Source organism: Papaver somniferum, chromosome 7 (assembly GCF_003573695.1).
Source record: "Papaver somniferum cultivar HN1 chromosome 7, ASM357369v1, whole genome shotgun sequence".
Lineage (NCBI taxonomy): Eukaryota > Viridiplantae > Streptophyta > Magnoliopsida > Ranunculales > Papaveraceae > Papaver > Papaver somniferum.
In genome coordinates this window covers 181654386-181668924 of record NC_039364.1, presented here as the reverse complement: position 1 = coordinate 181668924, position 14539 = coordinate 181654386, and the positions used below count along the sequence as shown (strand labels likewise).

Here is a 14539-nt window from a genome sequence, read left to right as displayed (position 1 = left end):
AGGTTGAAGTATATCGATGGCGATATTTTCCGGCCACCAGAATCTTCTCCGACATCAAGACATCGCGCAAAATACTCCTCTTTCGGTGGAGCTTGTCTTTCTCTAGATGACAAAAAATGGTTGGACTACGATCCTAGAAACCATTCTTCTCCAATTTCTCGGTTCTTTTCATGCTTGTAATAGGTTCAGTTTCCCGTGTACCAACTCTTTCTCCTTTTCGAACTCTAGGGTTTGTACTAATTCTAGTGTGTTGTTTCTTTCACTCGATAGCGCGTTTGAATACAAATCTGTTTCTGACTTCTGCTTCTCCAGAAGTCGAAGTCAGAAGCAAAATTATTTTGCTTCACAAAATGTTAACTTTTCGACTTTTAGAAATCATTTTGAAATCCGACAACTAAACTAATTTTTGACTTTTCGACTTTTAAAAATCGAAATGCTACTTCTGATATGCTATCAACGCAATGGAGAAGAATACTAGAATTTTCTTATTTATTTTATATGGATTTAATACCCTCCCATGAAACTCGTACCCAGCCTTGCTAGAATCATTATTCGTGGGATGTTGACCATGAATAAGGGTTCCGTTTGATATTTCTATTGTTACATAATTGGTTCGTGTAATCTCCTCTCAAGTAGGGTCATACATTTCTTTTCATCAACTTATCTTCTTGTGATATTCAAAAAAAAGGCATCATCATCATCATTTCTGTCCTAACGTTCTCCACTGATACGGGAAACAGAGGGTACTTAAGGTATTTGCGTCTTCTGTTTTTTTCATCATTTTAATAATTGAATTAACAAATAGAGAGAAGATTATGATGATGAAGATGAACAGTTGAGTAGACTAGTAATTAATTCCCCCTTTGGTTAGCATTAGTTTAATCAATCATTTGTTTTGTTTGTTTTGGTTTTCCTCTCTTTCTCCTCGCTCGCTCTCTCTCTCTAATGCGGATCTAATCTGTACATTTCTGTTTTATTATTCACGAACCCTGAATTCTTAGTGGGAGAGAGTTTATTAGAGAATCTTTTATCTCATCTGGATTTGCTGTCTTTGTTGTTCTTGTTTGAAGCTGGGAATTCACAAGAAGAAGAAGAAAAGGTGACAAATTCTTACTTCATTTTTTACAGGAAAAACTTATCTTTTTTTCGTCACTTTCATTGTTGTTCTTTCAACTCCTTAAAATTTTTTGATTACTACTTCATCTGAGCTTAAAATCATTATCTGGGTTCTAATTGGATTCTTAAAATTCTCTCGTCATCATCATCATATTGTATGGTTTTTGTTTCTAATCTTGTTTATCATGTATACCCAGATGCTCAATATACTTCTTTCATGCACCCCCTTACTTCTACCAACTACTGCAGAGATTTTTAATAAATGATGTATGTAACTGAAACCCATGATTCTGCTGATGATTATTGAGATTTACTGTCTTCATTTCCTGATTTGTTCTTAGTTTGTTAACAGAAAACAGTTTTGAAATTCTTGTTAAGTGTTTTTTCTTCTTCTGCTTGTGATGATTAGTACTAGCCCCATCTGACTCCATATGTCTTACTTCTTATCCATAAGAAAAGGCCTGGTTCCTTTTTGTTGATCGGCTAACTTTTGAGCAAGTTGTGTTCGAGCTTATTTCAATGGCACTTGGTCATTCTCTAATACACACTTCATCTCTTTACATGTAGCTCGGCAACGTTGACTTGGTTTTTTTCCTCAGATGTTTTTCTTTTTGTTGGTACAACTATCTAGCTTTTGCTCATTTTGGGTTTCTCATATTTTAGCTTGTTGCTTTGGAACGTGTTTGCTATTGAATGAATCTCTTAGTTTAATCTTAGAATTAAAACTGGACACCGATTATCTGCTATATACAAGAAGCTCTTGATGTTTGATAGGAACTTTATCTTTACACATTTCTCACTTGAGTCATTTGCTGCAGAAAGAGGGCTACCAAGATTCTATTTGCATCTTTGGGTTTAGTGGAGTTAGATTCTCAGCTGAGCTTTCGTCTTAACTAAAAGAAGATCATGAATCGCCACAGTGTCATTACTTTAAATCAAACCGAGTCCCCTAAAGGAATGGCTTCTCAAGCTTATTGTAACATCGCTTCTCCAATTCCTGATGTACTATTCTCTGACTCCGCAAACAAAATAACTGCATCCCATGTTGACTATTCATCCACATTTCCTCTGTTGTATTCACAATCAGAATCAGTCAGTTCCTCAAAATCCCAGATGTCGTATCCATTCAAATCATGTAAGTTAAGTGCCCCACATCTTGATCCTGATAGCTCCATGTCCTATGATTCTCTATCCCAGTATCCAAAAAACACATTCTCGCGGTCTTCTACTTTCTGCACCAGCTTGTATCTGTCATCTTCTACAAGCTCAGAGGCCCATCGGCAGCTTGGAAACTTACCTTTCCTCCCTCATCCATTGAAGACTGAGAAACCTGTTTCTGATGTTGATTCGACAAAATCTCCATCACAGCAAACTCTAGACTTGAACACTCAATTCGCTGATGAGCATTCTGAGTACATCATGGACTTTCTTACTACCGCGGGAGAAGCTTCAGATGGTAGCTTTCATGGTGTAAATTATGCAAGCGACAGTTTAACATTCAATGAACAGTTGGACCTTCAATTTTTGTCCGACGAGCTTGACATGGCTATAACAGACAACGGAGAAAATCCGAGAGTTGATGTAAGTATGTCTTACGTATTATTCATATTCACATAGTTCCCTATTCAACATACATGTGTTGCCAAAAGAGCAAATTAAGAGTTCAGCCGAAATCACAAGAACTTTGTACTAATGATCCCAGGTTCCTATACCAGGTAATGTCCTGTTACATTGTAGGACTGTTATGTCATATATCCGTGGATAAATTGGGTGGGTAGAATCTTAAAATGGATACTGTTTGGGCATAGTTCAACCAAAAAAATCTTGTTCTATTACACTAGTACTACGTTGGCTCATGCAGCTGCAGTTTTCTTGATGTGCCCCCTTAAGTCCACATGGAAGAGTTGAATTATGTACCTAAAGTGTCGGCTAATTCTAGAACCACTAAGCCGTTACAGTTTAAACCATTTTCCACTCTTGTTATCAGTTTTAACTTTGCCAGAGTCTAGAGGAGATCATCATCACAAAAAACAAATAAGACTCACTTTTCTTTAGTCTCTAACTGAATCTTTCACCATACCAAGTCAAATACCTGATGCATAACTGTGTTTGATTTCTACCTTCTGCAGGAAATATATGAGGCACCTAAAGTTTCTACTACCCCATCGGTCGAAATGACAAGCACCCAGAGCAATCTTCAGCCTTTGGCTCTACCTATTGCTGTCCAGAGTCCTTCAGGTGAACCCAGTCCCGGGGCTGCAGCTGCTGCACACAAGCCAAGAATGAGGTGGACACCTGAGCTCCATGAACGTTTCATAGAAGCGGTCAAAAAGCTTGATGGGGCAGAAAGTATGCCGATACACTTTTAAGATAATACTTTGATGAAGTAAAAAACTGACTTATTTCTGACACATGTTATCTACGCCATGCAGAGGCAACTCCTAAGGGTATATTGAAACGTATGGGTGTTGAGGGTTTGACAATTTATCATGTGAAAAGCCACTTGCAGGTAGTGTCCTAAGATGTATTTTACCGTAAGATTTTGATTTGATCAGCTGCACTTACGAGAGCTGACTGTTTGTCACAATGATTTGCAGAAATACCGACTTGCCAAATACATGCCAGAGATAAAAGAAGGTAATAATAATATTACTTTTGTTTTCCTTTGCTCTTTGTAGTGAGGTAGATTAGGTTGTCTTACGTAGTCCAGAATATGGTGTCACTGAAATTTGGTATACTAGTGAAGTTAGTATCCGGTATTTGTGAAAGTCGACTCATTCTTTTTTCCCTGTGTTCTTTAGAGAAAAAGACTTCCTCTTGTGAGGAAAAAGAAAGGAAAGCATCATTAAGCAGCAGCGCAAGTGATGGACTGAAAAGGTAAATATTCATAAGCATACCCTTCATGCTACTTGGCATGATATTGTCAAGCAGTTTATTGAGCTTTCGTTGATTTCCATTCTTTATGTTCTTGTCGTAGGGGAATGCATCTCACTGATGCCCTGCGCATGCAAATGGAGGTTCAGAAACAACTCCATGAACAGCTAGAGGTATCTATTATTCTACTCTATCGAATGCTCAAGATGTTGATCGAGAATTTATATTCATGTTTGAGCTACGCCACTTTTGGTAGTCGCTAGGTTTCTTGAAACCTGATATTGTGGCTGGTTGATGCAGGTGCAAAGGTCCCTTCAGATACGTATAGAGGAACACGCGAGATACCTACAAAAGATTGTGGAAGAGCAGGAGAAAGTTGGGAAAGGCTTCATGCCAGCTACAGGTTTCAAAGGGTCCTCGTCAACTGACACTCAAACACCGACAGAGGATCCTCATCAGCACTCCGAGCAACAATCTGATGTGGCTGCTGCGGTGCCTCCACACTCCGAGTCCGTAACAGAGTCATCCTCATCATCTCTCCCCTCTAAGAAACAAGACTCTGAGAATTGTATCGAGACTGAGCAGCAACAGCAGTTATCAGGTCATAAACGAACCCGTGAAGAAGCGAAACTACCAGAAGTATCTTCAGAGAATCCTGCCACTGAAAACCCTGCAGACAGCCAATAAAAGTAGAAGTAATCTGCACAAGAAAATCAAGTATCGATCATTACTCATTTTTCTTGCCTCGGTTGCCGTTTTCCAAATTGTTGAGCTTCTGTAATGTATGTACAGTTAAGAAATGAAAAAAAAAAAGTAGAGTAGAGTAGAAGCTTGTTGTGTTTGTAGGAAAGATTAGACATCGGTTCCTGAAAGAATGTGGGAATAGGAGAGTCTTACGTTGTTAGTAGTATATGTTAGATTAGTTCGAATGAGCGTTAGATTGAGCTTAGGCAACAGCCATCCGTTTTGACTCTCCTAGTTGTTTGTTGTTGTAACTTTGATGACTGATGTATATATAAATCATTTCTTTAGACTCTTTACTACTTCGGCCGGCTACATTGCCGAACCGCAGAAAAACTTTACCGCGCATCATACCCGTGCGTAACTCAAAAGTTGGTGTAAATATGTGGGGCTAGGAAGTGTAAAAGCACAGAGAGTCTGACAAATGAGATGTCAACAGCAGCAGCGTACTACTGTCTGTGAAAGTGAGACCACCACCTCTCCTCTAGTCCTGCGACTCCCACCCACCTCTTTACCTTTCACTTTCTTTTTCTTCAAGAGTATCACCATCTCATCTTTTATTTATTGATGTTTAACCATCCTCCTCTTCCTCATACCACCTCACAAGACTTGCTCTAACAAGCAGTTTATTTTTTTTTACCATTTAAGGAAAGTAAAAGCAAGATAACACCAAAACCAGATTTTTACAGCAACATCAATTCAACACTCTCTCCCTAAAGTTTCTACCTTTCTCCTCCTCCTGCTATTTCAAAGTAAGTAACTTTCAAGTTAACTCCTGCTTTTGTTTTCTCATGGTCTAGTAAAAATATGCCATTTTCTTCTAATTTTTTCCTTCAAGCTAAAAAAAGTTTATTTTTGTTTGATCTAAGAGTAATGGGGTTCTTTTCACTTAATTTTTACAACTTTTTTTTTTCTATTCAACATGAAGTAAAATGAGAATGTTTACTGTTTGGGCATTTGTTGTTAGTGTTCACCAATCATGCTTAAATTTTCCCCTTGCCTTATTTAGTTAGGTACCTAACTCATTTGTACTGCCTGGGTTGAAGTTGTTGAAGCATTTTATTTTTGTTGGGTCAAATCAAATTTCTTTAATTTGTGTGTAATAAAAGAAAAAAAAAAACTTGTTTTATGTGCAATTAGAAAATTTTGGTTAATTTCTATGTTTTTAGTTGCTCTAATTGAAAGACTTGTTCACTATAGTTGGTTATAATACAGCTTTCTTTTGGAATTCCGTGGCATGAATTGTTCAGTACAGCTGCTAATGTTGATAGACTACAATGAACACACATGTATGCACATTTTGATTCCCATTTCAAACTATAAAACTTGGGTTTCGTTTAAATAATCTAGCTGTTCTTTTCAATTTCTAGTACACTTGTGCTTAATGTGATATTATGAATGTCTGAATGATGATTTATGAGCTGTTGTTGTAGTATTGGAAAGACAAGTTTGGCAAAAAAGGCGTTCCGATTTAAAGTAATGGCAGGGAATGAAGTGATAGCAAGCGTTCATGATCATTGCACTGTTGTAGAGAAGGTAAATAACCGAGTTACGCTTACGTGCAACTACTGTGGAAAAACAGTATCCTGTTATTCTCGTCTCAAGAAACATTTAGCCGGAACAGGTGGAGATGTATCACCTTGTATAGATGTTCCAGAGAATATAAAGGTGCAAATGAGGAACAGTTTGCCAATGAACAGGGAAGTTCTTCAGTTGTTCAAATCGTGTAGTCTTTTGAAGAAAACTTCTGATTCCAGTGATTCCCTTGAGCAAAGCAGCAACAATGTCGATGAGTCCATTCAATCCAATTTGTTGCGGAAGAGAAAACACAGCTCTATAATAGAGTACTCTGGATTAGAGCATGAGGTTGAGGTTTTGCAGGTTGTGCATTACCCCGAAATATTAAACAAACTGAAGAAAGAAGAAGAAGAAGAAGCTGAGGATGACTCATCTACGCAAATCCAGAGGTGTATTGGCAGATTCTTTTTTGAAAACAGCATTGATTTTAATGCAGCAAACTCAGCTTCCTTCAAGAAAATGATACATGCCTTGGGTGGACGTGGATCCACGACATATAAGGTCCCTAATTGTGATGACCTCAAAGGGTGTATCCTAGAGGAAGAACTGAAAGCAATGAGAGAGCATGTGCTGGAAGTCGTGTGTTCTTGGAGAAGCACTGGATGCAGCATATTACTGGATGGGTGGACCGATGAGAAAGGGAGGTATATGATTAATTTTGTCATTGATTGCCCACGCGGTCCCATATACATGAAGTCGGTCCATTTCTCAGATTCAGTTGCAGATGTAGATGCCATGGTCTCATTGTTAAGTGGAGTTATTGAACATATAGGAGTACAGAATGTGGTTCAAATTGTCACATATACTACTGGGGGTTCAATGGAGGCAGTCGGTAAACAAATGACAGAGAAGTATAAGAGTGTGTTTTGGACTGTTTGTGCATCTCACTGCATAGGCCTCATGTTGGAGGAAATAGGAATGCTGCGCACTGGGAGTAGAGTACTCGGTAAGGCAAAGGCCATTACTAAGTTCATTTACAGCCATGAGACGGTTTTGAAGCTCATGAGAAAACACACTCGTGGGTTCAATCTGGTTACTTCCTCCAGGATAAGATCAATGGTGCCATTTTTAATCTTGGAGAGAATTAAGTCTCAAAAGAAGAATTTGATGGAGATGTTTATTTCGCCGGAATGGAAGAACTCGACCTTGGCTTCAACAGCTGATGGTTTGATGGTGTCTGGTTTGGTCACTGGGGAGCCTTCTTTCTGGACTGAAACCGAAATGCTTTTGAAGGCAACTATTCCACTTATACGTGCTCTGCATCTACTTAATGGAGGAGATAGTAGACCCCAGTTGGGCTACATATATGAGACAATGGACCAGGTGAAGGAGACAATAAAAAAGGAGTATAAAGGCAGGAAAACCGAGTGTCAGATTTTCTGGACAGTCATCGATGGGATTTGGGATAATCAACTACATAGCTCTATCCATTCAGCAGGCTACTTTTTAAATCCGGGTCTCTATTACCTTGATGATTTCTATGTTGATGCTGAGGTTGCGGCCGGACTTTTTTGCTGCATCGTACGGATGGTGGGTGATAAACGTGAGCAGGATTTGGTAACATCACAAGTCAATGAGTATAGAAGGGCCAGTGGAGCTTTCGGCAATGCAGATGCTGTTGACCAGAGAACGAAGCTTGCTCCAGGTTAGAAGAATGTCAATTCTTATCTCATTTTTATCAACTATAACCCAAACCTTAGATTTTTAATTGATTTTTTTCATTGCTATCTGCATTCAGCGGAGTGGTGGTCCTTGTATGGAGGCCAATGCCCTGAACTGCAACAACTTGCTATAAGGATTCTGTCTCAGACCTGTACTGGTGCCTTGAGATATGGTCTGAAAAGGAGTCTAACCGAGGAACTACATATGAAAGGCAGGAACTGTGTAGAGCAAAAACGGTTGAATGAGCTTACATTTGTTTACCATAATCTCCGGCTGCAAAACTTAACTGCTCCAAACACGGATAACACAGACGTATTTCTTGAGCCGATGGATCCAATGGATGAATGGGTTGGAGGAGGTAGTATGGAAGAGAAAGCAGTTGAAAAAAATGGTAATGCTAACACTAGCTGGATGTTCAGTACTTAATGATTTCGGTGATACTAATACGTAATCAGTCTGGTACAGAGGCAGGCAGGGAATTCAAAATTCTGAAAAATGAAATTGGGATGGACAGGAAGAACTCTTATTGCGTGAATGCAGCATTCTCTTCTTATAGACTTGTTTAAAAAAATAGGCATATAGTACTAGAATAGATAGAGTTGTACATAAAGCAAGGAAACTGCAGCTTCTGCTGCCTGAAAATGAGTTTTATCCAAGTAGGAATTATATAAGCTTGATTTGAGCAACAATTTTATTAAATGGAAAGTTGCTTACTGAAACTGGAAACTGAAAAACTGTCACTCTACTCGATTGGAGAAACAACAGGTTGCACTACTCTTTGCGAAGATCTCTCTTGTTTTAAACTGATCGGAAACAGTAACACGGCTAGTCTATATCATAACTCAAAACTCAAAAAGAAGATGTATTGGACCGCTTTTTATGAGTTCCAAATAACATCATTCCCAAAGGATTTCAAATAGAAGTTTAAAACATCCAGCGGCACAAATTATTGACACCGACATAACAGCGGTGAAGGATAAGTCAGAGTTGCAGTGAAGGATAAGCTTTAGTGGTCATGTGCCTTTCACGTGACATTTTCTGTTATTCTTTGTTTAGCACAGGCGTTCTGTACGTGTGTGTGTGTGTTTAGTCTGTTAACAGAATCTATAAATGTATTAACACTTGGTTAGTCCTAATGAAGTTTATCTTATCTGATTGACATGTAATGAAGTTTTCCACCATTAACACACTATTGCTATGGTATAGTATGGCATGGCTGTCAAGTGGCCAAGTGAAAATGCGCCACTGTAGTGCATTATCGGTGGCTTGGCTAAAGTGTCAGATATGCGGTGTGCATGTCTGAGTTGCAGCTAGACAATGGCACGTGCCAAACAGGATTTGGACATGGCCAATGACGCGAGATTAGTGTCAAAAGATGCCAAATGAATTTGGCAAGTAAACGGTATGCATGAGGTGTACAGGCATGCAAGCAAGACTCACACTTGCATTGTTGGAGAATGACGCTCAACAATGATTGCGCTACTATGACTGGCAAACGTAATTATTGTGCCAAAGGCGAGATGATATGTGTTTGACACATGGCCTTAACGGTTTCGAGTTGGTTACACGGAAGTTGAAAAGAATAAATAGAAGAAATTGTTATTGTTGAATGCAGTTTTTTCCAATTCTGACAAACTTATTTGTTTTCTGAAATTTTTATTTTCCATTGATCTCTCGCTGTATGAAAAGGTTTTGTCCCTGCCTGCCATTGTCGCTTAACCCGTTTGCGAAACAAATAACCTCACAGGAGCAATCCCATACTGTAGTCATTTTACCAAACCCTTCCGGCCATTGTAGCTTAACCCGTTTACATACTACTATGACCTAAAAAGACAAGCACCACATGAGTTTCCATACGATCTCGCTATCACAGATTTTACAGATGGACGAGCGCAGCCGAAATGATTTCTAGGTCCAAAACCATATACAAGGGACAATGACACTACATAACATTGACATTGCACTTCGGCCGTACTTACGGATCTGTTGCCACTCCATCGAGCTCCTACTGACAATTTTCCAACATGTCCTTAAACAAAATGAAAATTGACATTTATATCCTCACCACAAAATTGTTCCGCCAGGTACATACTGGAACGTGTAAATCTCCTTTTAGTTATCGAAACGCCACACGTCAGTCCCTCATTGGATGAAATCCGTTTATTAGGTGTAATTTTATGATTAAAAACGAAAATGCTAGGATGACCGATTTTTCCTCCCAACCCAAAATAAACGGCTAGCCTCATTTTAACCCATTGATGATCCCAATGCACAGAACGCGCCAGGAGCCGTCCATTTCCCTCTCGGGAGATTCTACGTGATGAAAATTCGATAGGTGTAGCATCTCCCGATTAAAAAAGAGTGGCCAATTCGAAAATGCATTTACCTTACCACGTAATACGTATATTTCTATTAAATTTTTTTTTCATCGTCATTTATACAAGTTATTATTTTTGATCGGTATTTATACTAATCAGTTATTATCCGATGAAAACATGACTTTCATTTTCTTATGCCGTGAAATTATTTATCGATGAAAAAGGCAACTAATGTTGTCAGTTATGTTTGTTTTCTCTTCACATAAATAAAAAACATACGTATACTGTATATTTTGTGATAGGATTTTGTACTTAAGTTTTAGTTCTGTGCTATATGAATTTTAGAATCTACATGTAATTTGTAATTTTTGTAAGGATGAAATGAGAAATAGAAAATAATAATTTTGTATTTTTTTTTTTGCTGAAAAACAACCATTCATTAACAAAGAAGGAAATTACAAACATCCATAATGGGTTCATTCCTAACTAGAGAGTCCAAAAAAGAAGGAAGAGGAGCCCAAGATTCTTTTAAACAGAACTTCCTAACTCGGCGTGCAAGCCGTTCAGCTACCCTATTCTTAATACGTTTTACATGCACAACATTATAAACATCACTACTAGAAATAAAACGCCGACAATCTTCAAGAAGATCACTGCATCTCCATCCGGCCGAGTAACTGACTTCATTAACAAAATCCACCACTTGAAGACAGTCACTGACAAAAAGAACTTTGGACAAATTTAACTCCTTCACCCATGAGATTGCCAAAAAGAGAGCAGTTGCCTCCGCACAAACTGCATCTGAAACCAGCCCAAAATCTGAACGAGAAAGCTTTATTCTACCTTTAATCACATAAGATCATACCCACACCCATGTTAAAATCCTTAAAAGAACCATCTAAGAACAAAACATGGTTGACAACAGTAGCAGAAGTTTTAACACTATTCCTAAGAACTTGAACTGGAAAAGAAGGAGCAATGTAGGTATTAATCATTCTTCTAGTATTCATAATAATTTTTTCCAAGTTTGTGGAAACTCTTTTGAAGAGCACATCACACCTCAGCTTCCAAATACACCACAAAACAATAGCACCAATGCTAGGCCAGTCCACTGCAAAAGGCGACTGACCCAACCTCGAATCAAACCAGCTAAGGAAGTAATCATCGATCCAAGGATAATCATAAGAAACTAAATATTGCAAGGATAAACCAAACCATATATGAGAAGCTAAAAGGACACTGAATAAACAGATGCAGGACAGTTTCAGTGTCATTATTGCAAAGAGGGCAAGAGTCATCCACAGAGCTATTATAAGCTTTCATAGTAGAGTTTACAGGCAACATATAGGCAAAAATCTTCCACATAAAAAACCTGATCTTGGGCAAGCACTGCAGAGACCAAACTTTTTTCCAAAACACAGACTCTTCTACTGAGCTAACCTCATTAATATAAACTTTATAAGCTGATTTAATAGTAAAAATACCATCTTTAGTATGAGACCACATGATTTTATCTTCACACTGCAGATTTAATCTAATTGTCCTAATTTTAATCACATCTTCAGGGGAAAACAAAGAAGCCAGAAGGCTTAGGTTCCAAGTGTTAGTATGCATATCAATAAGCTCACTGTCAAAAACATAATCATTAAAATCAGGATTAATAGATAAAGGAGGTGAAGAAGCGTACGACAACCAATTTGAAGACCAGATTTTTGTCGATTTACCATTATTGATTTTACTGACAATGTTAGACCTTAAGAAACTCAAACCTTTAAATATACCTTTGCACATCCAGGAAGAAGAATCTGCAGCTTTGTCGATTTCTAATAGATTTTGATTGGGAAAATACTTGTCTTTCAAAAACCCAGATACCAACTGATCAGGGAACTTCAAAATTCTCCAACCCAATTTAGTAATTCTATTGGTAGCATATGAATTTCTAATACCAAGACCCCCACAACACTTAGACCTTCATATATCTAGCCAAGAACGAAAGTAAGCAGCTCTCCGAGGATTTTTCTTAGACCACCAAAAAGTTCTCTGGATAGAGTCTATTTTAGAAGTAAAATTTTTAGGCAAAGGAAAACATGACATATATATACTGCAAGAGTAGACAAAACATGTTTAATAATCATTATTCTGCCAGCTCCATTTAAATTCGTTCTTTTCATGTTACTTAATCTAGAATGGAACTTATCTAGCAAGAATTTGAAGGATTTAGATTTATCTCTATTAATAAACAAGGGAGTTCCAAGGTACTTTTCAGAACTAGAGAGAAACTTCATGCCTAAGGATCTAGATAATAATTTAATATGCTTGTGATACATCTTGGCGCTCGTAAAGAAACTAAACTTTTCAAAATTTATGGCCTGACCCGAAGCTTTTGCAAATTTATTTATTATCATCAAAAGGTTTCTAGAATAAGTAATGGAAGCCTTAGAGAACAACATACAATCATCTGCAAAAAATAAATGAGAAATCGAAGGACTGTTGTTTCTAACTTTAAAACCTTGAATCAATTTATCAGCCTCACCTTTCAATAGCAACTGGGATAACACCTTGATAGACGCATTTATGTGTCTATTTTGTTCTCAATATTCTGTATTGTTAGACTCGATTAAGTACTTGTTGTATTATTTTGTGTTTTTGTAGATGTTTTTAGAGAAATAAGCCCTTGCGGTGAAATGGGCTCAAAAAGTGGTGTTTTACACCCTGGAGAAAATTACTAAAGGCACCCCAGAAATGCACCGGAAACGCCCCAGAAATGTGCTTGAGGAACCCAGAAAAATTACTATTTCCACCCCAATTGCTATTCGCACCCCAGCTCTGGTTAAGGGGCACCCTTCTTCTCAAATTCAAAAATAAATTTTGGCGGGAAATTTTCTTTATACACTGGTAAATTTTCCAATCGATTTTTGAAGGTGTTATAAGGAGATTAAATCGCTGAAACTTAATGGGTATATGTGATATGGATATAAGAAGATATTGTGGTGGTTGGGATCGATCAAATTTGGCCAGATAATCGATTCTCGATTAAAGCAGGAAAAAAAAGATATCGGTTAAACTTGGAAAGAAAATTACGTAAAGATGCTGCATGGGTTGTGGAAGTTAAGTGCAGATATTCTCCTAGGTTGCATATCAACAGATTTTGGAAATTATCAAGACAATTAACGCATGCAGAGAAAGAAAATAAGAAATTATTCCCAAGAATAATTTTCCTTTACTGTGAAAATTTTGAGGAATTAATGGCGAGATTTGATGCGCATGGAATGTATAAATAGGAGATACATGAGTCCTAGAAGGGTTGTCGAGAGTTTGGGGAAGCTTTGGAGGCTACAGAGTGAAGAAAAATCGAGTTACAGAGCCACCATTTCTGCTGCTGCAACTCAAGAACACGAAGAACATTAAACAATCAGAGGCAGTCGTTCATACTACAGTAACAACGACTGTCATCTGTGGGTCGTAGTATTCTGTATACTACAACACTTTTCATTTATCGTTCTTTGTAACGGTGTTTGCAACAATTATAAACATTGCAAACACCCGATTTTCATTATTATCTCCATTTCATCATTTGTACACCTCTTTTGAGCAATGAAAAATTCCTTTGAGCGTGTTTCCAATATGCGGAGCTAGAACCCATCACTGGGACGACGGAGGAGGCCGAGCTTCATACATGGGTAATTTTGTTAATTCTTTTTAAGACTTTTGCATTAAAAATTAATTGAAATATGATTTAATTAAATTGGTTATTATTTGATTAGATGGGTCATGCTTAGCTTAGGTGATTTGATGTTCCATGCTTAACATTTACAATCAATGTTTTGAGAATCTACTTTAGCAAAATAAGAGTCCATATAATTTATGTTTTGAGCGATTATTGTTGAGAATAAATCATTGAGCCCTATGTTATGAAGATTGGCCGAATCATTAGTCCCAGTGCCTCTCTACCAATTTGTCAATATTTTTGTATATAATTTTTATGAATCTAAAAATCCTTCACCTTCACAAGTCCGAGAGTTTGAACCTCATTACTACAACCCCACGAAAAAACATTAACCAAATTTTGGCGACGCCGACGCGGATTTGTGTTTAGGTAGAATTTTTAGGTTTTTATTATTTTTTTTATTATTCCATTTGTTCTTTTTACGTCTCTTTGGTATGTCTTTGTATTACAGGTTTGAAGTTGGATACTAAAGACCTTGGAATCAAAGTTAAAATCTAAAAGGGAAGGAAAAAAGACAAAGCAA

The 14539-nt window shown here is 37.6% G+C and overlaps 2 protein-coding genes across 6 annotated transcripts; both read left to right on the top strand.

Annotated features, from left to right (window-relative positions):
* Positions 1-643: 643 nt before the first annotated feature.
* On the top strand, positions 644-5026 carry LOC113299130 (myb family transcription factor PHL6-like). 4 transcript variants are annotated; one of them, XM_026548081.1, is made up of 9 exons: positions 780-1099; positions 1684-1733; positions 1935-2697; positions 3246-3465; positions 3549-3625; positions 3714-3753; positions 3918-3993; positions 4094-4163; positions 4291-5026. In XM_026548081.1, the coding sequence occupies exons 3-9, from the start codon at positions 2023-2025 to the stop codon at positions 4675-4677; spliced, it is 1545 nt and encodes a 514-aa protein (XP_026403866.1). In that variant the 5' UTR covers positions 780-1099; positions 1684-1733; positions 1935-2022; the 3' UTR covers positions 4678-5026. The 4 variants fall into 4 exon arrangements, with proteins under 4 accessions (XP_026403865.1, XP_026403866.1, XP_026403864.1 ...); XM_026548079.1 differs by lacking the exon at positions 1684-1733 and adding an exon at positions 1314-1383; XM_026548080.1 differs by lacking the exons at positions 780-1099; positions 1684-1733 and adding an exon at positions 644-752.
* Positions 5027-5335: 309 nt separating this feature from the next.
* On the top strand, positions 5336-8690 carry LOC113299129. Of its 2 annotated transcripts, XM_026548076.1 has the most exons (4): positions 5336-5483; positions 6165-7954; positions 8048-8362; positions 8437-8690. In XM_026548076.1, the coding sequence occupies exons 2-4, from the start codon at positions 6211-6213 to the stop codon at positions 8535-8537; spliced, it is 2160 nt and encodes a 719-aa protein (XP_026403861.1). In that variant the 5' UTR covers positions 5336-5483; positions 6165-6210; the 3' UTR covers positions 8538-8690. The 2 variants fall into 2 exon arrangements, with proteins under 2 accessions (XP_026403861.1, XP_026403860.1); XM_026548075.1 differs by lacking the exon at positions 5336-5483 and having other exon boundaries at positions 6011-7954.
* The last annotated feature ends 5849 nt before the right edge of the window (positions 8691-14539 follow it).